This window comes from Pollachius pollachius (genome assembly GCF_949987615.1).
Source record: "Pollachius pollachius genome assembly, chromosome: 6".
Taxonomy (NCBI): Eukaryota; Metazoa; Chordata; class Actinopteri; order Gadiformes; family Gadidae; genus Pollachius; species Pollachius pollachius.
The window spans coordinates 25,023,794-25,051,629 of NC_136939.1; the positions used below are offsets into that span (position 1 = coordinate 25,023,794).

The following is a 27,836-nucleotide window of genomic DNA, read 5'->3' on the forward strand; positions in this document are numbered from 1 at the left end:
AATATTAGAAGCAATACCGTTTATTAACAACCACAATCACATGAAAAAGACGTTATTCACGCATCTAGAAACAGTATTGTCTTGTGTGTGTGTTTTAGGTGTGCGTTTGCACGTGTGTGTGCGTGTGTGTGTGCTGCTGGTGATGGAACAGTTTGGAACAGATTTGTAACACAGCAGTACCAAAAATAATGCAGTACTTGTTTCTCTCCTCGGTACGGCAACATGTTGTGGGGACTTAGTAGTAAGTCTCCTGTTCCACCCAGCCTAGAAGGAAACAAACAAAGAAGAACAATTAGACATACAGGTTGAAGGACAACGTTTTTTTATTAATACTTAGAAAACTCAGTTAAGTAGTTAGTAGGAATAAAATAAATAATTTAATCACATATTTAATTTGTATCCCAATCCCCTAAGGTAAGCTTGTCAGAAGCAATATGGTTATGAAAAGAATATTGGATAGCATTATATGGATATAAATGATAATGATAAATAATGTAATACTATGATATAATGTTTAATCATAGTAAAGGTAGCATAAAACCACTGCTCAAATTACAATCTCAGCCAGCCGGAGTTACAATGACGCTAACCAGAAAGTAAGACATTGTTGTTTTCGACGATGTAAGTATCTATTTTGAATAGACAAGTATGCACCATCACACACACACACACGCACGCACGCACGCACGCACACACACACACACACACACACACACACACACTTTGTATACAGCTCAGTGGGTAGGGGAGGTTGTGAGTTCCGATCCCCCAGGGGCAACATGTGCCACAACCCAGTGATCTGAGAGGAAGCTGGCTCCGACCGGATTAGCTTGTGTGAGCGCCATGAGCTAATGCCCATGCACCCGGATCACACCCACACTCACACTTACACACGCACAACCCTCCACATGTACGCACACACACACACACACACACACACACACACACACACACACACACACAAACAGAACCACCTAAACAACACCACCAACAAACACACACATAACCACCTAAACAACACCACCACACACACACATACACACGCACACACACACACACACACACACACACCTAAACACCCCCACACACACTGGTTGATGTTGGGAAGCGCATGAACAGTTCGAGTGGTGGTAGAAATTGAAGTTCAATTTAAGACTTTTAAGACTTTTTTAAGACCATTATGAACACAATTTAAGACCTATTGCACCTCCATAGCGGCAAAAGAAGGTCCCAGAATGACTTGCAAACTAAATGAATGAACCGTTTTTATAGCACCACCTCATTAAGGGAGGTCTGTTTTTAAATGACTATTAGCGATTATTTATTTAGGTTCCAGCAATTTGCACAATGACAGAGTGATAAACCCTTTTTTATGTAAAATGTTATTTTGTATGTGACCAATAAAAAGCGTTTAAAAAACCAGTGTGTGTTTCTGAACGCAGGACTGTGAAGAAACACCCAATCCTGCTTTTTGTCGGAGTGTGTCGCGGTGAGTCTTACCTCCTGGGTTTCGTCTGAGGATGTATCTTCTGCCTTCATCATAAACGAAGATGAGGAGGGAGTAGGGGAAGGCGCAGAACCACCATGAGGGTCTGGGGGGGAGAGAGGGGGAGAGGGGGGAGAGAGAGTTTGAGGACAGGATGGAGGAGAGAATGAGATGGAATGGATGGTGTGTGTGTCTGTGATTGTGAATCTGTGTTTGTGTCTGTCTGTGTATCTTTATCTGTTTGTGTGTATATATATATATCTGTGTTTCTGTGTGTGTATCTTTAGTTGTCTGTATGTGTGTGTGGCTGTAACTGTTTGTGTGCGTGTGTATATGTACGTATCTTTGTGTGTGTGTGTGCGTGCTTGCATGCGTGCGTGTGTGTGTATATGTATCTGTGTGTGTATTTGTGTGCGTGGTACTCACTTGAGGGGGTACATTCTCAGTGCTACGTCCATCCCGGGGCAGTAGGACAGGAAGACAGCCAGGGCGGTCTCCTCAAACAGTCCGAAGATCAGGATGCGGTTCCTATGGTAACCAGACGTCACATGTCACAACGATGCACACACAACATTCCAGGCACACTTGTTACACTACAGTCCTGACTATGCACACACAACATACATACTGCATATCCACCCCCCTCCCACTACTTATTGTATGTTATACGTCCTGGCACTTAATGTACACAATTGTTGTGTGTTTGTACATCCTGACACTAAATGTACGCACTTATTGTGTGTTTTACGTCCTTGCACTTAAAGTACAGACTTATTGTATGTCGTACTTAGTTATAGTACTTAGCTGTGTAGCGTTTTATCCTAGTTATCAAACACACAAACAGACATACATGAACACACACAGACACACACACACACACAAACACAAGATCTCTTCCTCCTCATTAAGAGAGTATATTCCTGCTCTCTGGGGGGCTAGGGTAAGGGAGGGGGGTAGGGGTGTCATGAACACTCCTTCTTATCCCATTGAGACTGTAACTGAGATTTTACTAATAAAGTTCCCGGTGGTAGCTCTACTCACTTCATCCCCTGCTGTAAGATGCTGTTTCTTCTGGTCTTGCAGATGATGAGATCAGCCCACTGGACCACCACGATACTGGCAAAGAACGCCGTGTGGCAGGTGAACTCTACAATCTTTCTGCGTTCGTACGTCTGGTCAGAAGAAAAACAAAAAAAGGAATCGTTAGGAGAGACATTTTGAATCATATGCAACGTTGCGAATATTCTAATTTTTCGGTTGGCTTTCTCTATTCAACCAGTAGACTGAGCTAATCAAAAGGGTATTTTAATTAGCATCAATGCTAATGCGATGCTAACGTAGCAATAGCATCAACCGCAAGCGAAAAAAACACCGCCTTACAAGGCTATGGATAGCACTACACTGAGCATAAAACATAGCTCTTCATGTTCTATCGTTAGCCTAGCACACACAGCAACACAGCCTTGGCATTGAGGTTAGCATAGCCATACTGACCCATTGTTGTCAGTAGCCCTTTTTAACCTATTGTTAGCCTAACATAGCAACACAGCAGTTAGTATAGCCACTGACCCAAGACCCTCGCCCAATTCAACCTATCGTTAGACTAGCATCGCAAAACAGCCACGTTAGCATAGCAAGTAGCATAGTCGCACTGACCCAAGTCCCTTGTCTTTTTTGACCATCTTTAGCCTAGCACAGCGCACATATCGCAACACATTCATTAGCCTAGCGGTTAGCCTAGCCTTACTGACCCATTGCTGGCCGTAGCTGTCTTCCAGGTCGTTGACCATCTTGTTGTCCCAGTAGACCCTGATTCCCAGCAGGTCCATGGGCAGGAAGCCGTTTTCAGCCAGGATCACAAAGTAGGTGAAGAAGCCAGCAACGGCCTGCATCATACCTGGAAGATACAGAAGAGACATGTGTTAATTGGCGGATAGTTAATTGATTAATTGACTTCATTTATGCATTATGCTACCAAATACCAAAGAAACACATTTGTTATTTGTTAATGGTTCATTGATTAATTGACTTCATTTATATACATTCCATAACATAGCATAGTAACATAGCAGTTAGCATAGCACTTAGCGCCAATGTCCCAAGTTGGACACTTTTTTCGACCTATTGTGTAATTGACTAATTAATTTACTTCATTTATACATATTCCATTAATATATAAAACAATGTATTTTTGTGTTTTATACAAGAGCTGTATTTCAGAAACTCAACTTGCATGATTACTTCCTGATAATCAAACTGAGTTTTTCATGTATGTCTTTGCACTGACTGCAATACCCCAGATGTACCTATAGGGGGCAACATGCCAAGGTCAGATCGACCTTGGCCCAAACAGTGACTAGATCCTGCAGCCACTGACTGGGAGGTGACTGACTTAAAGCATGGTTCACAGATTAAACAGCACCAGTTAAAGAGAGGCATATTCTTACAGTGTTGGGACTGGTGTTACTGGTTTACTCAACCAGAGTAAGATAGACTTGGGGAACTAGGGCTTAGGTAACTAGGTGTGGGTAACTATGGCTTGGTAACTAGGGCTTGGGTAGCTAAGGCATGGGTAATCATGGCTTTGGTTGCTAGGCCGTAGTCACTAGGGTTTGGTAACTAGGGAGGGGTGACTAGGGCTTGGGTAGCTAAGGCATGGGTAATCATGGCTTTGGTTACTAGGCCGTAGTCACTAGGGTTTGGTAACTAGGGCGTGGGTAACTAGGGCTTGGGTAATTTGGGATTGGGTAACTAGGGCTTGGTAACTAGGGAGTTGGCCCTAGCACTACACTGAGCATAGGACGTAGTTCTTTTTCATTATATCGTTAGCGAAGCATAGCATAGCAACATAGCAGTTAGCATAGCAGTAAGCGCCACTGACCCAAGAACCAGTAAACTGACGAAAACATTTACAGATTTGGATGTAGGTGGAAAATATAATAAAAAAGAAAATCGGGTAAAAAATATCTGAATTCCCAGGTGTAGTAAAATGTTTACCGATCTGTCCGTAGGCGATGCTGATGAGCCTCTCGTTGACCAGTTTGTCCGTCTTGGGGTTTCGGGGCTGTCTCTTCATGATGTCACTCTCTGCTGCCTCGTAGGCCAGGGAGATGGCCGGAACCTGAAGGGGCGATCAGATTCAGATTTAGATTCAGATTCAACTTCATTGTCACTGTACAGTCTTGCAACAAGACTGTCTTGTACAGAGACAACGAAATGTGGTTGGCGATCTAAACAGTAGTGCAAAATAGCGGTTAAGGTGGATTAAAGTAAAGTTTGTAAGAATGGTGGTTTGATAGGGAGGTCAGAGGTAAGTTCATACCAAAATGACACCTACAAACACAACCAAAGTTATACATTACACACTTTATTAACAAACAATATTATCTATAATTGAATAGATACAGAGGGAAATACTTTTATTGAAATATTATTCTATTTTGGTGTGTGAGTGTGTCTAATGTTAACAGATTAAACTCCTGATTATACAGTTCCCATGTATACAGAGACTGAAAGTATCATCATGGCTGTTTTCTTAAAATGTGTCTTTTGTACTGTATTTTATTCTGAATTTTATACTATTTATTGTGTAAGTGTTTGTGAGCATTGTTTTAGAGCCTGCATGGGCAAATTTCGTTTTATGGATCTACTGCATAATGACAATTAAAATCTATCATCTATTATCTATTATTATGGCTCGATCGTGTTCAACCCTGTGGAACCTGGTTGTATTTGATCACCCTTCGATCGCCCGATGGTCTCGCTCACCATGTCGGTTCCCAGGTCAATGCAGAGGATGGTGACCGTGCCCAGGGGCAGGGGGATGTTGGCGATGATGAAGAGGAGGAAGGGCGAGATCTCGGGGATGTTGCTGGTCAGGGTGTAGGCGATGGACTTCTTGAGATTGTCGAAGATCAGACGACCTGTGAGCGGGATGGAGCTGTGAGTCGATTGGGTAAAGAGTGTGCCATGAAGAGAAACCGCTAACAAATTACAAGTCTTGAGACAAGTTTACAAACCAAACACCGAACACGACAACAGAACACGTTGCTCTTACTTGGGTTCTCTCAAATATTTGGTAAACGGACTGCATTTATACTGCGCTTTTCTGATCACTCAAATCGCTTTACCATAACAGCCTGACATTCATCCACTCATACACACATTCATACACCCATTCACACATTCACACATTTATACATGTTCACCTATTCATACACACATTCAGACACACATCCACCCATCCATACACACATTCCCAATCCATAGACACATTCACACACACTGCAACAGCGGAGTCGACCCCTCAGGGCGACAGCCAGCTCGTCAGCAGCAGTCAGGGTGAGGCGTCTCGCTCAGGGACACCTCGCCACAGCCGAGGATCGAATTAGCAACCTTCAGGTTACCAGCCAACCCGCTCTGCCTCCTGAGCCACATTCACTCATTCATTCTGTTCACGGCCCCACTCACCCTCTTCCACTCCGGTGACGATGGAGGCGAAGTTGTCGTCCAGGAGGATCATGTCGGCCGCCTGCTTGGAGACGTCAGAACCGGCGATCCCCATGGCAACGCCGATGTCGGCCTTCTTCAGGGCAGGGGAGTCGTTGACTCCGTCTCCCGTTACCGCGACGATGGCTCCCTGCAAGGTTTGGGGAAGATTTCAGATGTTAAGAAATGAGCATTGGGATTCACACCTTTGTGTTGCAAGGTGAAAAGATCTTTGGGAAGGACGTCATCCTGAGCAGCTTGCTCAAGGGTGGCATACGACAGCCAGGCTGTAAGCATTGGGATTCTAACTTGTCAGCTTTGATCAAAAAGTTGCCAAATTTCTCTTTCTTCTGACAAATCTTTTATCCAAGTCGCTTTGGATAAAAGCGTCTGCTGAATGCCCTACATGTAAATGTACATTTTCCCTATCTGTTTCTGGATTCTGGGTTCCCTGTCTGTCTCTCTGTCTGTCAGTCAGTCTCTCTATCTGTCTGTCTGTCTGTCTGTCTGTGGTCACCTGTTTGACTCTGGGTTCCCTGTCTCTCTTTCTGTCTGTCTGTTTATCTTGTATTGTAAGTCGCTTTGGATAAAAGCATCTGGATCAAAAACTAAGTACACCCACCCACCCAACCACACACACACACACACACACACACACACACACACACACACACACACACACACACACACACACACACACATCTGGGGGTATATTGGTCTCACCTGTCTCTGGCAGCCCTCCACAATAATCAGCTTCTGCTGGGGCGAGGTCCGGGCAAACACAATCTCGGTGTGGTGCATCAGGATGCCATCCAGCTGTTCGCTGGTCATATCCTTTAAATCTCCGCCGTGGATCACACAGGCCTTGGCGTCTCTGGAGAGGAGGAACGAACACACGGGGCGGTGAGACATTTATATTTTTATCCAAAGCGATGTACAACGGTTCACACACCCATTCACAGACCGGCGGCGGAGTCGACCCCTCAGGGTGACAGCCAGCTCATCAGGAGCAGTCATGGTGAGGCGTCTCGCTCAGGGAGGAGGAGGAGCCGGGGATCCAACTAGCAACCTTCGGGTTACAAAAATCAACCCGCACTACCTCCTGAGTTTCTGACAGTAATGGTGGCGGGGACACCGTTTGACGGGACGATGTTTACTTACATTTCCGTTTCCGTTTCCGTCATTTAGCAGGTTACCTTACTTCATGGATCGCTCTGATTCCTCCTCGCAGAAAGAGATTAATGCGTTCTTGGACCGAAGCGACATAAAGGTCGAGATGTTTTGTATTTTAGTTGATCGTTAAGTTAGTTTGACGTTTATTTCTGTGTTACTATTTATTTTCGTGCCCGTCTAGATGTATGCTGGATAGATGAGCAACGTTTGCTACGGTCCACTGGGAAGGCTGGTAGACTGATGTATCCAGCACACATCTAGGTGGGCCGACCACTTGTGATGTCACTAAAACACAGGAAGAGGCAGAGTTTCAAACGGCTTGTAACGGCTGATCACACTCAAACCTGGTGGTATAATATGGGACCTTTGAGTTCAAACACGGTTGACGATCGATCGGAAAAACTGCTTGATCCTTCCATGATCGGACGAAATGACGTATAACGTACGCCATCGATTTATTGTCCACGTACCTGGGGTTGACTTCAGCAACCGGGACATTCAGGCGAGCAGCGATGTCCTCAACGGTCTCGTTGCCCTCAGAGATGATGCCGACGCCCTTAGCAATGGCCTTGGCTGTGATTGGGTGATCACCGGTAACCATGATAACCTGGGAAGAAGAGGGCAATGGTCAGACTACGATTCCAATAATTGTTAATGTTACTTAAATAAAGTTTATTTAAGTAACATATCTCCATCCATAAACGCCCAATCCTAAATCCCTTCGGACAAAATCACCTACTAATTATGGAGCGTCTACTTATTACTAATTAGTAAACAAGACTTAAAACTATCAACACAAATCTAATTTGATATCTTTACTTAAGGACTTATTATGTCGACGTATTGGACCATGTAGCTGTGTATAATTCTCTAATTGAAATCCCAAAACTGTCTGTTAATTGTGTGCCAATTGTGCATTTTGTTTGCATGAAACGTCGATGCATCGTCTGTTCTATGCGGCCCCCTTGGCCAGGTCCCTCTTGAAAAAGGATTTTAATTTCAAGAGATTTGAGATTAAAGAGGTTAGAAATGTACGACGCAGAGAAAATGTGTCACATAGCGATCGACCAAAAAGCGAAACATCTCAACATATACGTCCCTGCGGTCCAAGAACACCAGAATCTCTTCTCAGCGAGGCGGTATCGGTAGCGATCCCTTTAAAACTCAGAGTCTCGTTACCTTGATACCAGCGCTCCTGCACTTGCCCACGGCGTCCGGGACGGCAGCTCTGGGGGGGTCGATCATGGACATGAGGCCGACGAAGCACAGCTTCTCCGTGGGGAAGTTCACCTCCTCCGTGTCGAAGGAGAACCCCTCGGGGAACTGGTCGTCGGGAAGGTTGTAGTGGCAGAAGCCTGGAGGAGGTGGGGGGGAAAAACCTGTTTGTGTGGAGCTGGTTTGGATGCTGTTACGTCAAAGATTTAAAACCAAGCGTGCCATGGGTAGGTATAGCACAGAACACTAAAGGGGAAGACATTGTGTTTATTGTATTTCTGACTATTTATGAGTTGAATTAGCGATTGACATGTCATTCCAAACAATTTCATTTCATGTCATTTATTAATTTCATTCATAAATATTTTAATTATACAACAACAAATCCACGGTAAATGTATTACTTATATTTATTAATAAAAATAAAGAAAAAAAATATATATATTAAACCAGTGATGTGACTTTCATAAGTCCTTGAGAGTTCCTTTAAACGTTGATTCAAACTGGTGCCTAGACCGGGATTTCATTGTCGTTTTAAAACTTTTAAAAGACTCACATTATTATTTATTTATTTATTTATTTCCCGCATGAAGGTCCTCACTGTGGGAGCCTTCAGCGTAATCAGTAGTAGCACTGCAGTGATGTACCGAACCCTTACCCAGCACTCTCTCTCCCAGGCCTCCCAGCTCTTCGTAGGCGTTCTGGAAGGACTCCTTCATCTCCTCGTCGAGGGGCTGCTCCTTGCCCTGGATCAGGATGGTGGAGCAGCGGTCCAGGATCCTCTCCGGGGCGCCCTTCATCACCAGGATGGACTTGGTCTCGCCGGGGGTGCTGTTCTTATGGATGGAGAGCTGAGGGGCGTTGGGGTGGAGAGAGAGAGGGAGAGAGGTTCTGGTTAGCCGATTGAGCCGGATGGTGTTTGATCTGCTCGATCGGTTAGTAAAGGAGCAGGTTGTGATTGAACCGTTAAAAACACCTTTGCTGATGCTCACCATTGCGTTGATGCATTGCTTTTTTATAACTAAATGTATTCATGATTGTAACTTAACATTAGTTCATAACATAACATTACACTGCATATCAAATACGCATGTTAACTTGGCTGTTTGATGCACTGTTTTCTTACACTGTTTTTAATGCACTGTCTAAGCATGTAAATATTGGCTTGTATACTATTCTTCTTGTATATTATTGCCCTGCGAATATATTATTTGCATTTTGTACTTTTAAACATTTCTACTTGTTTTTAACTCTATTTTTAATTCTATATGTAACATGGTGTCTATCTATCTGATTGTTGCCGTTTGAACCAACAGGCTGCACTTCACTTCACCTGCCAGAAGGGGTCAGTGGTGAGCAGGAATCACTGATTCTTACATGTGTTCCTTTAAAAGTAGAACACAGCTCTTCCCTTCACCTGACAGGGGATCAGTAATGAGCAGGAATCACTGATTCTTACATGTGTCCCTTTAAAAGTGGAACACAGCTCTTCCCTTCACCTGACAAAGGGGATCCTCGCGGACCCTCCTTGCGACCACCGCAAAGGCCTGACGTGCGCCTCCAAAAAAGTGTGGCGAGGCAACGCAGCAACGTGGAACCATAACCTAGCCTTTAAACTTCGAAACACACGTTACCTGGTACTTGTTGGTGGAGTTGAAGGGGATCTCGCAGAGCTTGAAGTACTTCTCCCTCATGCCCTTCACGGAGCCACAGCACAGCTCGATACACTTCAGCAGAGCGGACTCAGAGGCGTCTCCGGCCACGTCTCTCTGTGGGCAAACACAGGACACACATATTCGGAATCAGTGGGTAATTCACAAATTCACAAATAGTAATAATAATAATACATTCTATTTTTTATTGTTCCACCTGATGCCAATTACTCTGTCTCCTACTATTGTTGCGATTTCTTTTTTCCTCTTTATCTTGTTTCTTTTTAATGACTTTTGTGTACCTTTGTACAATGTCCTTGAGCGCCGAGAAAGACGCCTTAAAATCAAGTTTATTATTAAAAAAAGTATTATTATTTCAGGGTGCCTTTCAAAACACTCAAAGATTGCCTTACAGTTAAGACAAGCAAATACAATTTAAAAACACGCAAAGTTAAAGTAAAGATAAACAACGCAACATTTTCATTTACTCTAAACCTAACTTTGCCTTTGCTTTCTTTTACTCATCTATTTTATTCAATTATTTCATTTTAGTATCTGACTATGTTTTAATGTGAAGCACTTTGAGCCTGCATCGTGTATGAAAAGTGCTGCATAAAAAAAGCTGCTTTGCCTAATTGACTAGTGGGTGGAGTTAAGTGGGCAAGGCCGGTCTGAACAGGTGAGTTTGATGGAGGTTTTAAAGGTGGGGAGAGACTCTATAGTACGGACGGATAGCGGGAGAGAGTTCCAGAAGCAAGGAGGAACAAATTCAAATTCCGTTTTGTCAAAGCTTTAGCTCAAACCGGCAACGCCCTGTAAACAAAGACGAAGGATGGCGTATTTAGTACGGGATTTATTTCCTTATTAGTGCAGATGCTTTGATCCATGTTTTCAACGAGGATAAACGTCTTTCTAAATCTCCCAGAACTTCAAACATGCCCCCCACTTGAAGGCACCATCTGGCCCTATCCTAAACAACACAAATGTTATAATATTATTAATTATACTACATCTCTTACCCTCTCTTTCTCTCCCGTTTGTTTGCGCCCAAAGAAATCATGAACAGACAAGATTTGAATCCAATTTGGATGTGAGTACCAGGCCGCATTCCAACTCTTTGACGCCAGCACCAGACAACTCGCTTTGGTTCCCGCGCACACTTTATCTAACTAATCCGTGCAACTAAAACCAAGAACAACAACACTTTTTTTTTAAGATTTATTTTTGAAGGTTTCATACTGCAGTTAGTTCCGACCAAGTGATTTGATTGGACAAGATGCATTCCATGAATGCTGATATAGAGTATAACCGCACTGGGACTTTTAACTATACATGTATCACTCCGTTTACAGGTGTTCTAATAACCATTAATGTTATTAACTATCTAGTGTGTTCATATGTTGCTTGGCAACAGTTCAGTCCCAGTCGCCGATCTATTTGTGTTGGCGGAGCCAAATAAATCATTAAATAAACAAAAAAATCATAATCTGTTGTTGCTTATTACTGTTAACTAATAAAAGGTGCTTATAGAACTGTTGTAGTAAAGCAATTTCATACTGAAGATCGTGCTGTTGTACTGATTATCAGCACGGCTGTGATTATCTCCGGCAATCGAAAAACAGCCTCGTACCTACGACCGAATCACAGCTGTGATGATATTCAGTACAACAGCACTCCCTGTCTTGTGATATTGCTTAAGTATGCCAGGAAGGTATGAGAGAGTTAAGGGAGGACATGCAGCAAAGGACCAGGGCAAGAATCAAACCTCGGTCGCTGCGGTAAGGACTGGGCCGTAATGGTACCGGCTCTAATGGTAATGGTAATGGTAATGGTACCGGTGAAACACTGGGGCGCCCAAGAACAACATCATAACGAAGAGCATCCAGGAATAACTATTTATCGGACTCAGCCTGGAGTCTGAGGAGAATGGAAGTGTTTCATAATGGATGCCTCCGACGAATATGCCAGATCTTTTGGCCTCATACGATCTCCAACAATGACCTATACATGGAAACGGGAACCGGAGCATTACCAAGGCGACTACGAACAGAAGCCTGAGATGGCTAGGACTATGTGTTGAGGATGCATCACAAAAGTCGCCTTAAGATGGATGCCACCAGGCAAAAGAAAAAAACCTTGGAGGCCGAAAACCACCTGGTGCAGAACTGTGGCACAAGAGCTGGAACAGATGAGAGAGGCAGTTTATGCTGCCAGGGCCCGAATGCAATGGAGAGTGCTCATGGAAGCCTTATGTCTCACAGGGGACGAAGAGTCGTAGTCGTAGCCTGGAGTCAACAGTGTTTGTGATGTTGACATGATGCTATCACTAGTGCGTGATGTACCCCTATCACCTGACAGATCAGCTCACACCCCTCACACGCACGCCCTTTATTCATAATCAACCTCCGATTTACCCAGCTGCTGACCCTGCAACCAAATCTCCTTTCAGCGTTAAATCATTCACAATCTTTTTGTGGTGGTTTCAAAAGGGGTGCGTCAGAGCGTAAAGCTTAGCGGGATTGTCTCCGCAAACAAAAGCGTGCTCCGTGGTTATTGTTTGTTTAATATTGTATAAACGGCTGTGGAGTTACGGTCAGGTAGAGCTGCTCGGTTATGGAAAGTATCATGATCACGATTATTTTGGTAAAAGTTGAAATCACGATTATTCAAACAGTTATTTTTGAGTTTGAAAACGTGATGCATTTGTCTTGCATTTCTAACCTTTATAACAGAACTTTTAAATTTCCCCTTAAAAAAATTACACAGAATGTTCAAGAAGAAAATGTTCAAATCAAAAATACTTTACAAATATGTGTTCTGTTCTGCAATAAGTGTTCCCCAATCTCTATAAAACATTTAATGAATGAAATAAAAATACTCTTTTTAAACTCGATTATATTAGCTTGGAGATCGTTTGACCCAAAAATCGAAATGGCGATCAAAATTCGATCCATAAACATACAATACAACAAACCTTTAATGTATAAAAAATATCTACTTAAATTTGTATTTATTCTTATAGTTTCAACTCGATTGTATTAACTCGTTGATCGTTTGACCCCAAAGAGAAGAAAACACTATTAAACCTCGATGAATCTCACAAACCCTACCTTCAGGATGGGAACGTTGGACTGCTCCGCCAGGAACACCGCGCGGTTACACAGCCCGGCGATGCGGGCCAAGGCAGCCCAAGACGCGGAGCTGCGGTCGAAGGAGGTGCCGCTCTGGTTCTCGGTGGTGTCCGCCTCGTGGATCTGGTTGTCAAACCACATGTGGGCCACGGTCATCCGGTTCTGGGTCAGGGTGCCGGTCTTGTCGGAGCAGATGGTGGAGGTGGAGCCCAGGGTCTCCACAGCCTCAAGGTTCTTCACCAGGCAGTTCTTCTTGGCCATGCGCTTGGCGGTCAGGGTGAGGCAAACCTAGAGGAGGGAGGGAGAGCGGACGTTTAGCTGATGGCTAGATATTCTGTCACAAAAAAGTATTTACGGTATTTACTCTCCGTCATTCCCTCCTTCTCTATCCCCCCTCCCTTCTCTCCCCCTGTCTCTCTCCTCTTTCTTTCTCCCCCCTCCATCCCTCCCTTTTTTCCTCCCACTCTCTATCCCCACTCCCTCCCTCCCTCCCTCTTTCTCTCTCCCTCCCTCCATCTCCCCCTCTCGCCCCTAGCTTACCTCTCTCCCATGCTCTCTCCCGCCCTCCCTCTCTCTCTCTCTCTCTCCCTCCCTCTCTTCTCCCGATTTCTCTCCCCACCCACCCTCTCCCCCCCTCCATCCATCTCTCTCTCACCCCCTTCCCGCACTCTGTCTCCTCTCTCTTCTTTCTCTCCCCCCTCTCTCTACCTCCCACCCTCCCTCTCTCTCTCTCTCTCCCTCCCTCTCTTCTCCCGATTTCTCTCCCCACCCACCCTCTCCCCCTCTCCATCCATCTCTCTCTCACCCCCTTCCCGCACTCTCTCTGTCTCCTCTCTTCTTTCTCTCCCCCCTCTCTCTACCTCCCACCCTCTCTCCCCCACACTCCCTACCCCCCTCTCCCCCCACCCTCCCACCCTCCCTCTGCCCCACCCTCCCTCCATCTCCCCACAAACCCACCGTAACAGTAGCCAGCAGTCCCTCTGGGACATTAGCGACGATGATGCCAATGAGGAAGATGACAGCCTCCAGCCAGCCGTACCCCAGGCAGAGGGAGAGGATGAAGAAGCTCACGCCCAGGAACACGGCCACGCCCGTGATGATGTGGATGAAGTGCTCGATCTCCTTGGCGATGGGCGTCTTCCCGCCGTCGAGGGAGGAGGCAAGACAGGCGATGCGGCCCATCACGGTCCGGTCGCCGGTGTTGATCACGATGCCACGGGCGGTGCCTGGGAGAGGATGAGAGAGAGGGAGAGAGAGAGAGAGATAGAGAGAGAGAGGGGGAGAGAGAGAGAGAGAGAAGGTGTTAAGGTAAAGTTATGGTTCCACGTTGACGCAACGCAAGGGGGTTTACAGACCCGTTACGTCATTGCGAACCCTCCTGTGATTGGTCCGCTTTTCAAGTGGTTGGGACTGTTGGGTGTGTGCACGTTTTTGTGAGAAGATGGAAGATAGAATGGACCAAATTGAAGAGCTTCTGGTGGAGATACCCGCACTTGTGTCTACGATGTGTCTTCGAGAATTTCCCCCCCATTTCATATAGATTTCTGCAGTTCTTTTCCCGTTGCTGATTTCCCTCCTCCTACCTTCGACACAGTTGGTGGAGAAGAAGGCAATGTTCCTGGTCTCCAGAGGGTTGTCGTTGGAGAAGTCTGGGGTGCGCGACTGGGGCTCAGACTCTCCAGTCAAGGAAGAGTTGTCCACCTTTTGTGATAAAAACAAAATGGAGGCAAACAGAGAGATTTAGGGTGTTTACAGCGCTTTTATCCAAAGTGACCTACGACCATTCACACACCAACAGCGGATTCAACCTTGCAAGGCACTTCCAGCTCGTCGGGAATCGAACTAGCAACCCTACGTCTCCTCTACATAAGCCTTTTAGACCAATTAGATCATCTAAGTCCTCCGTTAATTATCCCAAGAGTAAACACGAAACATGGGAAAGCAGGATTTAGTCACTATGCAACAAATCGCCGGAATAATCTCCCTGAGGATTTAACTATGACCAACTTAAAACAAGACTGAAGACTTTTATGTTTGCTTTAGCTTTCTGCTTAACCTTCAATACACTGCACTTTCTACAATGGATTTTTTATTGTATGACAATGTTTCTATGTGAAGCACTTTGAGTCTGCGTCGTGTCTGAAAAGTGCTGCATGAATAAAGTTGCCTTGCCTTGCCTACCTCCTGACAGATGTAAAGAAACAGCTACCCAGAAACCCAAAATAGGTTGGTGTCTGACTGATTCTCATTTCATGCCCCAACAGCATGTGTGAGCAGATTTGCGATCAGGCATTCGCTCAAAGTTTCCAAAACAAACACTGCCGTTAGAATAGAGTAAACAGGTCTGTGTTTGAGGTGGAGTGAGTTGGTGCTGTGCTGCTCTGAATGAGATAAAAGTAAATATCAAAGTCAGTACAAATGTACAAAGGCCTTGCATCTCTGTAGATTCTCTTGTTCCTATTAGTGTCCATTATTTATAATGTGTATAATGTGACATCCATTTCTTGTCCCCAGTAAATAAAGTGCATGACGTTTTATATTTCACCATGGCGATCTCTCTCTCAAATTCTCTCTCTGTCTTTCTCCCCATCCCTCTCTTCCCTCTCTCTCTCTCACCCACTGTCTCTCTCTCCTCTTTCTCTCTTCCTCTCTCTCCCACCTACCTCCCTCTCTTTCCCCTCCCTCTCTCTCTCCCTACCCCCTCCCTCTCTCCCCTACTCCTTCTTCGCCTCCCCCTCTCTCTTCCACGCTCCACCCCCTCTCCCAGCCCTCCCTCCTCTCTCTCCCTCTCCCCCTCACCTTGCAGCCGTGAGCAGAGATGATACGCAGGTCAGCAGGGATCCTGTCTCCACCCTTGACCTCCACCAGGTCTCCCACCACCACCTCCACAGCGTTGATACAGTTCTTCTCTCCGTCACGGACCACCAGGGCTTGCTGGAGAAGAACATGGTCTTGAAGTCAAAATGGCTGACATGTGTTGGCCTATTGTCAACAATATAATATGATTTAATAATTATTATAATATAATAGTAATTTAACTGTCAATCAGCAGTTAAATTTAGTTATAGTTACAGTTATATCGATATCAATATTACTTTATATGCTTTGCATCAACATTATTCAGCAAAATATTAATTCAACAGGGTTGCGCTTTCAATACCACACACTTTTAAACACCTAACACTTTATTACAACCTTCTTCAGTACATTTATGAACTCACATCAATGTTTTGAAAGTGTGTAACTGCTTTTCCTTGTTAAATTACATCAAAATGCAATATAATATGTCCCGCTTCGATCCAAACATAGTGTTTAATATCGCTACGCTCAACTGTTGGAACTAGTTGTGTTTGGAAACTTGGGCGAAGTTCCCGTTCACGTTGTATTCTCGCGATACCTTTACATTGTATTCTCGTGATCCCTTCACTTTGTATTCTCGCGATCCCTTCACTTCGTATTCTCACCATCACCACGGGAGGCGTCGCCAAAAGTGAGACAATGCGAGTCAACACCAAACCGAGAAGTGTGGCATGCGCGTCCAACAAGAAGTTTGTGGGTCTTTAGCTTCTGCACAGTAGCTAAGCAACATAAGTAGATGGCCTTAGGGTCATAAAATATAAAAATTAAAAAATAAATAACCAGCGACTCAGCTGTGGAGAGCAGAGGTTATGTCAGTGTAGGGAATCAAGTTAACATAAATCTGTGCACAACGCACACGTTAGGGATTCGAACTAACGTTAGCTAGCGGGAGCGTTAGCGGGCTAACGTTAATAACGTAATAATTTAGCGATACATTATAATAAAAGTAATCAAAGCTACCTACAGAGCCATAAACATTCAAATCACTGACTATGGGACTGTTGGTGTGTGTGTTTGTGTGTGCGTTTCAAATGGTAATTTAAAACTAATGACAATACTAAACATGGAGAGAATACTTTTAATTGATTTATTTTCACTTTGTGATAAGTCTGTAAAACATTTTAGGTCGTATGTCTTAAATTAGAAGTAACTTACTGGTTTGTCCAATACGCTGCAAACGTATAGAAATGTTTTATAAACTGATCAACCTCCTCAGACCGGAATATTTTCATCCACCATTAAAACGACCGAACTGTACCCATGAAATCTCAATTGTTAATACTGGTACTTAGCCACTTTATAATTTATAGTTTATATTGTTACCGTCTTGTCTTGTTTGCAGAGTTTGTCTTTACTTTAGCATTTACCTTGGCATCTGTTTTTGTTATCATTAGTAATACAAAAACTGATCCCCTATTGTTTCTCAATTTCTCAACCCAGGACTATCCCCACGGGTGAGAGGATGATGATGGTGAAGGTGGGAGAGAGGTGGGGGACTGTACCTGAGGCACAAGGTTCTTGAAGGAGTCCATGATCTTGGAGCTCTTGGCCTCCTGGTAGTAGGAGAAGCAGCCGGTGATGATGACCACGGCTGAGAGTACCACGCCCAGGTACAACTGAGGGAGGAAAGACCATGGGTTAGGGTGAGGAAAGAGGAGAGAGAGAGAGAGGAGAGGAGGGAGGAGAGGGGGAGAGCACCACACACAAGTACAACTGAAGGGGGAGAGACCATGGCTTGTGATCAAGAGGAGGGGGGAGAGAGAGAAAGAGAGAGTGGCTAGCCCACTGTTTCAGATGGATTTTCGAACACTGTGATTTAAAGAAATGACATGTAAATGAATGAAAAAAAGAACTGTTATGAACGTTGTAATAAAATGTTTAAAACTTGAAAAATGTGGTTTAGGGTTCAATCACTCTTTAAGGCATTATATAAGGCCTGGGCAATAAGACAATAAACAATAAATTATGATATTGTGATAGACTTTTGATAAAAATCAATATAAAACATGTTCAATATATATATCGATAAGAGACTGGACAACCAAATCTAGCAGCTGGGTTTTTTACACAAACACGGATCCATACTTATTTACAATATCTGAGTGTTTTTCATTGTTCTATCGACATTGGAGTATTTATCAATGAAGAACAGTGGAAGGTCATATTAAGTGTTTAAATCAACCATGGTAATTCCTAGTCTTTTTAGGTCAACGATCGATATTGATCAATATGATCAAGTTATATTGTGATATGTCTTTCAGCCATATCGCCCAGGCCTACATTCTATTTATTCTACGTCGCTAATTCTTAACGGATTTGCCAAAACTTTGTTGTGCTAGCTCTGGGTTAGCTTTTCGCAGGAGTTCGGAAAGCGCTCTTACGTTATCGTTGGCGGGTTCGTCTTCGGAGGCGGCCTGGATGCCATAGGCCAGGAAACACAGCAGAGCTCCGATCCACAGCAGCATGGAGAAGCCTCCGAACAGCTGGGAGGGAGACACACATGCAGAGACCGGGTAAGACTCCGATGTCGATTTCGACATCTCTGAACCCGTTTAAAAAATATCCCCCTCCATCACCATCCTTTCTCTCCCACCCTCTGTATCCCTCTCCTCTTTCCCCCTTCCCCTCCCTCCCTCTTTACTGCCCCCTTTCATCTCTCTTTTCCCCTCCCTCACTTACCCTACCCCTCCCTTCATGTTTTCCTCTCCGTCCCTCCTCCATCTCTCCCTCTCTTCCTGTCCCTCCCTCCTTCCCTACCCCTCCCTCCTTCCCTCCCTCTCCCCCTCCTTCCATCTCTCCCCCTCCGTCCCACCGTCCTTCTCCCTCTCCCCCTCCATCGCTTCCTCTCTCTCCCAACCTCCCTCCCCCTCTCTCTCCATAACCCCCCCTTTCTTTCTCTCCCTCCCTCCGTATAAAATCTCAACCAAAAATGTGTGTCGATACCGGATCTTTACCTGGCGAACTTTTCCTATCAAAAAAGATACCTGGCGCGTCCTCCGCAGATGACCGCGGACAGTCAAACACCCGTCTCTAACTAACCAGACAATTTGACACTTTAATACCGTTACTCAGTCTAAACGCGGAGAGTCCCAGTTGAATACCAGAGATATGTATTTACCTCTTCCCTATAGAAATCGTATGCAAAATTAATGTTGTTCATTATGCCAGTGTGTGTGCGCGTGTATGGTTTTTTTTGTGTTCTTTTTTTTGCTTAAGAGAAATATGTTCTTAATATGTTGTTATTGTACTTTTTGTTCTTATGGACCCCCTTGAAAACGAGTCGGGTTCATCTGAAGGGGTTATTCCTAATGAATAAATTTGAACTAGGTGTCTTGGGAGTATCCCAGTGAAATAGGAGAGATATGGGGTTGTAGATGCAATTGGATATAGCGGTTATTTCTTCGTACCTGTCTGCAGAACTTGACCCATTCCGGTGTGGTAGGGGGCGGGGTCAGGGAGTTAGGCCCGTCACGGGCTAGAATCTCCTTCGCCCTAGACCCAGAGAGACCCTGGAGGGGGGGAGGAGAGGAGAGGAGAGGGGAGAAGAGAGGAGGAGAGAGGAGGGGAGGGGAGGAGAAGGAGAGAGCAGGGAAGGTTGAGAGGTGAGGGAGGAGAGAAGGGGAGGGAGGGTGAGAGAAGAAAGGGGAGGGGAGAGGAGGAGAGGAGAGGGAGGAAAGAAGGGGAGGGAGGGTGAGAGGAGATAGGAGAGGAGGAGAAGGGAGAGAGGAGGGAAGAGGAGAGAAGGGGAGAGAGGAGGGAAGAGGAGGAGAGGGGATGGAAGAGGAGGGAGGGGAGAGAGGAGAAGAGAGAGGAGGGAAGGTGAGAGGAGAGGGGAGAAGGGAAAGAGGAGGGAAGGGTGAGAGGAAAGGAGAAGAGGGGAGAAGAGGGGAGGAGGTGAGAGGAGGAGGAGGGAGAGGAGGAGGAGGAGCAATCAAGTTATTTTTTCTGCACTCACTTAGTGTTGCACCCCCACACCTTAAGCTATCAAGTTCAATGCCAGTCTAACGCCATCAATCGCTCAGAAGCCTGGACAAGTAGCTGTGTCACTCTGCCTGCTTTGGATAAAAGCGCCTTGTCTCAGTGACTAAACTGTTAATAGTAAACCATTTGAAGGTAATTGAATGTTTGCGCTCAGTGTCGTTCCCACTCGCCTTGCAGATAAGCCAGCGTGACAGATGGGATGGATAGATGTTCTAAAGGCTGTAATTTAGCGTTCAGAAGTCGTTCATTACGCTAATCCTTAAATGAAGCCTTTCCTTGCTTCGACAACACGGGTGAAACAGCAGACATGGCCATGACTCCAAAGGCTCAGTTATGGTTCCTTGTCGACGCAAGGCAAGGGGGTTTCAGACCCACTAGGTCCTTGCGGACCCTTCTTGCGTCCAACACAAGGGCCAAGGGCAACGCAAAAGTGTAAACTTGCGTCGAGGCAACGCAGCAGCAAGGGCTGTGATGGGTGTGCTCACGGAAACCCGACACAGAACCCCAACAAGTTGACGACTGCGTGGTCGTTACATTGCGCTGACTTGAAATCATAACTGAGCCTTTAAGTTTTTAAACACACAGTGTCTTTTGGAGGATGAAGGGGAAAAGCCTGGGATGTAAACATTCCGGGGAAGACAGGAACATGGCTGTAATCTTTATTTACAAATTCCTGCCGGACGGTTTCCACACTAGGTTAGGGGGGGGTTCTGTTCCCTTGGAGAACAGGAGGGGGGTCTTTCCTCTCTTTCTTTCGTTCGTTCAGATATCTAGTGGTGGATCACCACACACAAACACACACAAACATACACAAAGGAACACACACACACACGGCATATGAACTTACCCGGGTCAGGTCGGTTCCATATTTTCGATGGAGTTCGTCAAGAGTCAACTTGTGATCGTCCTAGGGAGATATACAATACAAATACAAGGTCAACATAGAGCGAGAGAGAGTGAGACAGGGAGACAGGGAGAGGGAAGGAGAGAGACAGAGAGAGAGAGATCGGGAGAGAGAGACAGAAAGAGAAAGGGAGAGGGAGAAAGAGAGGGAGCGAGCGAGTTTTGGTCAAAGACATTACATAACATCGAGACAATCCCTCCTTATCGTCCGAGGAGTGCAGACAATGCATAATAATCTCTTTCAAAACGTTTCCCACGTCATTTCCCACCAGCTACGTAGTGAAATGCAACATGTGAGATATAGATATAGGAGAGAGGGAGATGGGGGGAGGGAGACAGAGAGAGATGGAGGAAAGGAGGCTAGGGGAGAGAGAGACAGACGGACAAAGAGAGAGACACAGAACTATCGAGAGAGGGAGGGGGAGAGAGAGGGACATAGGCAGAGAGAGAGAGAGAGAGACTGAGAGGGAGACTGAGACGGGGGTGGGTGGATTATGTGTGTGTGTGTGTCCTTTGATCGGGGGGCCCAGATCAGTGATCTTTCAACATTCCAGTCCTCCGCGATGTAGGGCAACTTGATTATGAGTTCTTGGTCCTAGGCCGGCCCTGAAAGACTACAGATTCCAAGGGGAATGTACAGTGACTGTTTGTGAGCATGACTCATTTTTGGTTTCTCATTTTGAATCAGGGCTGCAGCAAAACTACGGCTTGAGCTTTGGGTCAAAGTTCAGGCCGGGCCGAGGTGTTAAAGTCTTGAAGACATGGAAGGAGAGGAAGGGAGGAAGAGAGGGAGAGGGCGAGGTGGGGGAGAGAGAGAGAGAGAGAGAGAGAGGGAGAGAGGGAGGGAGAAGAGAGAGAGGAAAGGGGAGATAGAGAGAGAGAGAGAGGTGGGAGGTGGGAGAGAAGGTCTAGGGGAGAGAGGGAGAGAGGGGGACTAGGTAGGAGAGAGAGAAAGAGGGAGGGAGAGGGAGGCTGAGGGAGAGCGAGAGCGAGAGGGAGGTTAGGGGAGAGAGAGAGAGAGGGGGAGGGGGGGGGATTTTTAAACTCTCAGACGGTAGCGTTCATTTTGTGGCTTCAAACTTATTCTGTGGTGAGGAAAGCTGGACTGTAAAAGGACTTTAAATGAAATACTATCGCCGCTTTCACTCAAAAGTTCTACAACTTTTACTGAGCTTTGGCCCGACCTCCGAAGAGAGAGTTTAGAGAAGTGAATAATCTTCCACCGAACCCTAATCCCATGATAAGAAGGGCTATTAAGTTAGCTCTGATCTTAACCGCTAACCTCCTAACTGTGTGGAATATTACCAGTTAATAATTACGGTCAAGTCCTTGAGGATGGGTCAAGTTTCAACACTTGATTGGATAACGGGAAGAAACTTGTGTGGTGAATGATACATGTTTCACACACAGCCTGCTTTCAACACTCTAATGACTCCATTAAAGTTCCCTTTTACCCTACCCTTAAGTAACTCCTTAATACATCTACTACACATCCCTAATAAATAAACACCTATAAATACCAGATTAGTAAGTACAGTTTTACCCTTAAGGAACTCCCTACACATCCCTGCTTTAAACACCTCTAAATACTCCATTAAAGTACTGGTTTACCCTTAAGAAACACCTTAATACGTGTCTTAAACACCCCTTGCTTCAAACACCCCCTTATAATAAAGAGTACAGTTTTATCCCCTGAGAAACTCTTAAAACACACATACTTGTTTAAACTACAGTCAGTGTTCAGAGGTGACCTTTGACCTCAAGGGAACAGCCTTGACCCAAGCGCAATGAGTTCCGATAAAGTACACCCACTAGCAAACCATTAGCCTCGTCAAAGTTTATCGGGCACTATTCTTTCACTGGCATTCTTTTTTGGACTTTGTACACACTTTGTACAAATCGCTAAACCAGCCGGCTCGGGGTTGCCATGACTGCAAAGTCTGACACTTTTGTCCTTGGGCCCGGACTTTGATGTTTCCCTGAGTTGCCGCGACGATGATGATGGAGCACTAATCGTTAACATGTAAGCTGTATAGTCAGTGAGTGAGTGAAACCCAGCGCCGCGAGCATGTCGCTCTCATGCTAGTTTTATGCTAACATGTTTTGACCTCATGTCCCCCATGCAGATAGCATAGAAGCTCTTGAATTTGAATTTTCAAGAAAAGGCTTCATGTATATATACAGTTGTAAGTAGCATGTTTGAATAAAACTAGCAAGTTAAGCATAAAAACATGCTGGTTTTAGCCAAACATGCTAACACACTAGTTTTTATCAAAAAAATGCTACATACAACTGTATATATATATATATATATATATATATATGCACAGTATGTAGTTGTAACATTTAAGATTAGCTTCAATGCTATGTGCAAGGGGACATGAGGTAAAAATATGCACAGGTACCTGAGCAGGTACATGCATGGCTGCTAGAGGACTTTGAAGTGGTCTGCAGAGAGTAGCATGGAGGGCCATAACCATTCATTGTCAACTTTTATAACCTTATGATCTAACAGACCGGCTGTTCGATGGCCCTGTACATTAGACACGATTCACCAAGGCCTCTCTATCACTCCACACCTTTCTCTCCCTCTCCCCCCCTTTCTCTCTCTCTTTATATCACTCCACTCTCCCTCCCCTTCTTTGTTCACTTCTCCCCCCCCCCCCCCCTCTCTCTCCCCCTCTCACTTCTCTCTCTCTCTCTCCCTTTCTCTCCCTCTCTCTCTCTCTTCCCCCCCCCATCTTCTTGTCAACCTGTGGACTGTTGGTTTTTTTTATGAGGGGGAGAAACCAGTTTAAATGACAACCGGACCTGCTTTGAGAACCAGTTTGGTGTGGACGTGGGGGGTGTATTCATAGATCTATCCTGTTTTTGCAAATGGCTACTACCAATGTGCCCTTAAGAAAGCTGCAGCAACAACACATGCAGGACATACAGTGCTTTTTAAATAAAAACAGCGGAAGCGACAATAAAAGCAATAATGCATGCATTAAGGCCTTAATCTAACTATAACTCAAACCATAACCCATAAACCTTACTATAACTATAACCATAACCCATAACCATAACTATAACCATAACCCCTAAACCTAACCATAACTCGAACCATAACCCTAAAACCCATCTATAACTCAAACCATAACCCCTAAACCTAACCATAACTAACCATAACCATCGCTGAAGTCATGGTAGTTTTTAGATTTACATTTAGCGCATTGTTGTAGTTAGGGCGATAGTCATGTTACTGTGGACTAATGTCTGTTAGGGAAGATTCAACGCACTTTTGGAAGGCACCGACTAGGAGTAAAACAGGCGTATTGTTGTTATCGAATTGGCTTCGTAATTCCCCCATAATAAAATGACCTGTCTCACTTCTCATGTGGGTCTATCGCTTGTGTTTCAAAGACAAGGGTGGCTTTGAAAAAAGAACAATCTGTTGTTCGACGAGTATTCAGTTCAACAGGTGCACCGCGATTTAGATAACGCAAGTTTCCGGTTATTTGAGATATACAAACGGAAAGGTTTAATGTTTAACGGATCTTAATGACATCGCTGGAGTTTTAAAATCAGTGAAAGTGTTATTAAGAGAGTGAGAGAGAGAGAGAGAGAGAGAGAGATCTCAGTGTGCAGATCTCTGCGACCTTGACCGATGACATTGCTCAGTGACAGTCGGTGGATCGCGAAGTATGACCTTCCTCAGAGGTGACCTCTATGTCTCGGTTTCTCCCGACCAAAGACAGACTCTCTCACTTTAACTCCAACCTTTACAACTCAATGACCAATCCAAGCCACCTACAAAGCCCTTAACTTAACACTTAAAACTAAAGCAGTTTGAACACTACACTGCTTGTGCTTTCAAATTCAAATGATCTGTCTCTAGTCTCCGGCGCACGGTTTGCTTATTCACCGACGCACAAGAAACACTATCACACACACACACACTACAAAAGCTACGATACAACTACATATTTCTGTAACTTGCACAGCATTTTCGACCATGTTAACAGCAACAGATTATTTAAATACATATTTCGCTACTGCGCTACAATCAACCGTGGCTGGTACCACTAACACTTCTGCTACTTCTTGTTACTTATTTAATTATCTTTATCTTGTGTTTTTGCTGCTATGTGGCAGTGGAGAAACCAAGCCTACGAACGAATTGTACTCTTGTGTACTTGTACAATAAGATGTCATAAAAGTAACTGATTCTAATTCTAGATTCTGATTGACAAACCAAACAAGCTTAAATATTATCTGAATCTTTCCCTACAAAATCTAAACTCCGCCAACAGACACTGGCGTTCATCTCTCTCTCTGTGTCTAACTGTGGAATGTGGTGAATGCCCTTGAAAAGACCGGGGCCCTACTTAGACAACACTACCCCCTTCTATTCATGGGCTAAAGTGTTCCGCCACCCTCCAAAACAACACTCGCGTTTTGAATCCCATTTCCATACGCGTGGCTCCTAGTATTGGTAGCCAAGGAGTTGGGAAATGAGAGAGGGAGAGAGAGGGCTGAGGGGTATGGGAGAACGAGAGAGAGAGAGAGAGAGAGAGAGAGAGAGGGGGAGAGAGAGAGAGGGAGAGAGAGAGAGGGGTATGGGTGAAAGAGAGAGAGAGAGAGAGGGGGAGAGAGAGAGAGAGAGAGAGGGGTAAATGAGGTGGAGAGAACTTGAGGGAGAGAACAGAGAGAACTAGAGAGAGAGCGTGAAAGAGAGAGAGAGAGAGAGAGAGAGAGAGAGAGAGAAAGGGGAACTAGAGAGAGAGTGAGAAAGTTAGACCACAAAACGGGAGCGAGGGGGTGGGTTAACCCGTCCATCAACCGTACATTTTACGCTAAGCCCAGTAATGGCCCGGTTAGCGTAGCCGTGACACGTGACTTAGCGGTCACATGTGCCTCGTAGCAGAGTGAATAATGAGTGTGTTGTGGAGGAGTTCTCTCACTGTGTGAAGTCACTCTCAGTTCTCTGATGACTGTGATCCAAACACACATGTCTGAACACTGTGCAATAGCACAAAGCTCTTGACAGGAACGTCATCGACGTGTGTCTATGAGAGGATAAGAGTGGGACGAAGAGAGGGAGGGAGAGAGGGAAGCTAGGAGAAAGAGAGAGGGGGAGGAAGGGAAGAGAGAGAGAGAGGGAGGGGAATGTGTCGAATAGTTTTGGTAGCAAAACAGGCAGGCTTTGCAGCAGTCTGGAGCGAGGAATAGGCTGACCTTGTCACGGGAAAGCAACAGAGTACCGAAAAAAAACAACATGAAACCAAGGGACTTTACGAACACCTTACGAACTCGACGCACAGCCGAGTTCGGAAACTAAAAACTGTGACTCAACCACATGGGAAGTCTTTCATCACCCTCTGTTGATAAGCAACGTCGCCCGAGCTTACACAACCCTCATCCCTCGGGCGAGCACATGGCGCATCACTGTGTGTGCGCGGGTGTGTGTGTGTGTGTGTTGAGCTCCCGTGAGAGAGAAGGGGAGATAGAGAGAGAGAGAGAGAGAGATTTTACTTTTCATAGTACTTTTATAGTATGATATCTGATATGTATATATATTTTGTATTTAACGGTTATACTATATACCTGACCTCTTTATTTTAGTGTTTAGTGTCAATTGAATTGAATTTAGAGAGAGAGAGAGAGAGAGAGAGAGAGACTCACCAAGTCCACCTCCTTCTTGAGGTCATCCATGTCTCTCTTCTGCTTCTCTTTACGCTCTTTCTTAGTGCTCTTGACATCCTTCTCCGAGGTGGCCGCCAGCTTGTAATCATCATTTCCTTTCTGCGGGTAGAGGGAGGAGAAGGAAAGACAACAAGAGTTAAGATAGGGTTAAGAGAGAGAGAGAGAGAGAGGAGAAGGGAATACAACAAGAGATAGGGTTAGGATAGCAGAGTGATCTCTCCTGCAAAAAGCGTTTAATAAGGGTAGAGAGAGAGAGAAGAAGGGAACACAAGGGTTAAGAGAGGTTTAAATGATAGTGTTAGAGAGAGGGAGAGAGAAAGTTAGAGAGAGAGACAGAGAGAAGCAATGCAAATGTATATTTCTCATGCTAATAAAGCTTTTATGAAGTGAATTGGAAGTGAGAGAGAGAGAGAGAGAGAGAAAGGGAGAGAGAGAGAGAGAGAGAGAGAAAGGAAAATAGAGTGGAGGTGAAGCTAAGTCTGTCCGGCATTTCTTTGCGGGGAATGGGGAAGTAAAGCACGAGCCACGAGAATAGAAACCATACCGAAGCGAAACAGACACACACACACACACACCAGCGCTCTAAACTGTTTAGACAGGCAAGAGGCCCGGGTTTCAAACAGCATACAGGAGAGAGAGAGGGAGAGAGAGAGAGAGAGAGAGAGGGAGGGAGAGAGAGAGAGACGGGAATGTGGGGAATAGTTTTGGTAGGCCTCAAAGGAGTCTGGAGCGAGGAATTCTCCAGGGAATTCTCCCTGTTTGAGCTCAACTGAGAGAAGGAGAGAAGCAACGGAGAGAGAGAGAGAGAGAGAGAGAAGGAAAGGAAAAGGAGAGGAGAAAAGGGGGGAGACGGGGGGAGAGAGCGTTCGTCCACTTACCCCGAGCCCCATGACTGCTCCGTGTGCGACTGTGGGGGAGAATCGCTCTGATTGTCTATTTCAAAATTCTTCTACTCCGCCCCTCTCTCTCTCTCTCGCTCTCTCTCTCTCTTTCGCTCGGCCGCTCTCGCTCGCCTCCCACACTCTCACTCTCCCTGCTCTCTGTGAACTGAGCACACACACACACACCGGGGCGTAACTTTATAACCTGGGCCTACCTGTTCCGTCGGAGGGGAGGAGCCAAAGGAGGGAGTTTGTTAGTGTGTGTGTGTGTATGTGGGTGTGGGTGGTGGGGGGGTTGGGTGGAGCTGCAGTGACCGTGGGGAGTGTGTGTGTGTTAGTGTGTGGGTGTGTGTGTGTTAGTGTGTGTGTGTGTCGGTGG

General features: G+C 45.3%; 1 protein-coding gene across 1 annotated transcript; it reads right to left on the bottom strand.

Moving 5' to 3' along the window:
- atp1a1a.4 (ATPase Na+/K+ transporting subunit alpha 1a, tandem duplicate 4) lies at nt 1-27,618 on the bottom strand. The gene is made up of 23 exons (XM_079738091.1): nt 27,455-27,618; nt 26,556-26,675; nt 20,833-20,892; nt 19,412-19,513; nt 18,386-18,487; nt 17,507-17,620; nt 15,945-16,079; nt 14,729-14,846; nt 14,103-14,371; nt 13,125-13,433; nt 9,997-10,131; nt 9,021-9,213; nt 8,327-8,502; nt 7,618-7,754; nt 6,698-6,848; nt 5,957-6,125; nt 5,255-5,409; nt 4,484-4,607; nt 3,238-3,383; nt 2,528-2,658; nt 1,913-2,014; nt 1,501-1,592; nt 1-264 (listed from the first exon to the last, which is right to left on the bottom strand). The coding sequence occupies exons 1-23, from the start codon at nt 27,464-27,466 to the stop codon at nt 236-238; spliced, it is 3,081 nt and encodes a 1,026-aa protein (XP_079594217.1). The 5' UTR covers nt 27,467-27,618; the 3' UTR covers nt 1-235.
- Between the last annotated feature and the right edge of the window lie 218 nt (nt 27,619-27,836).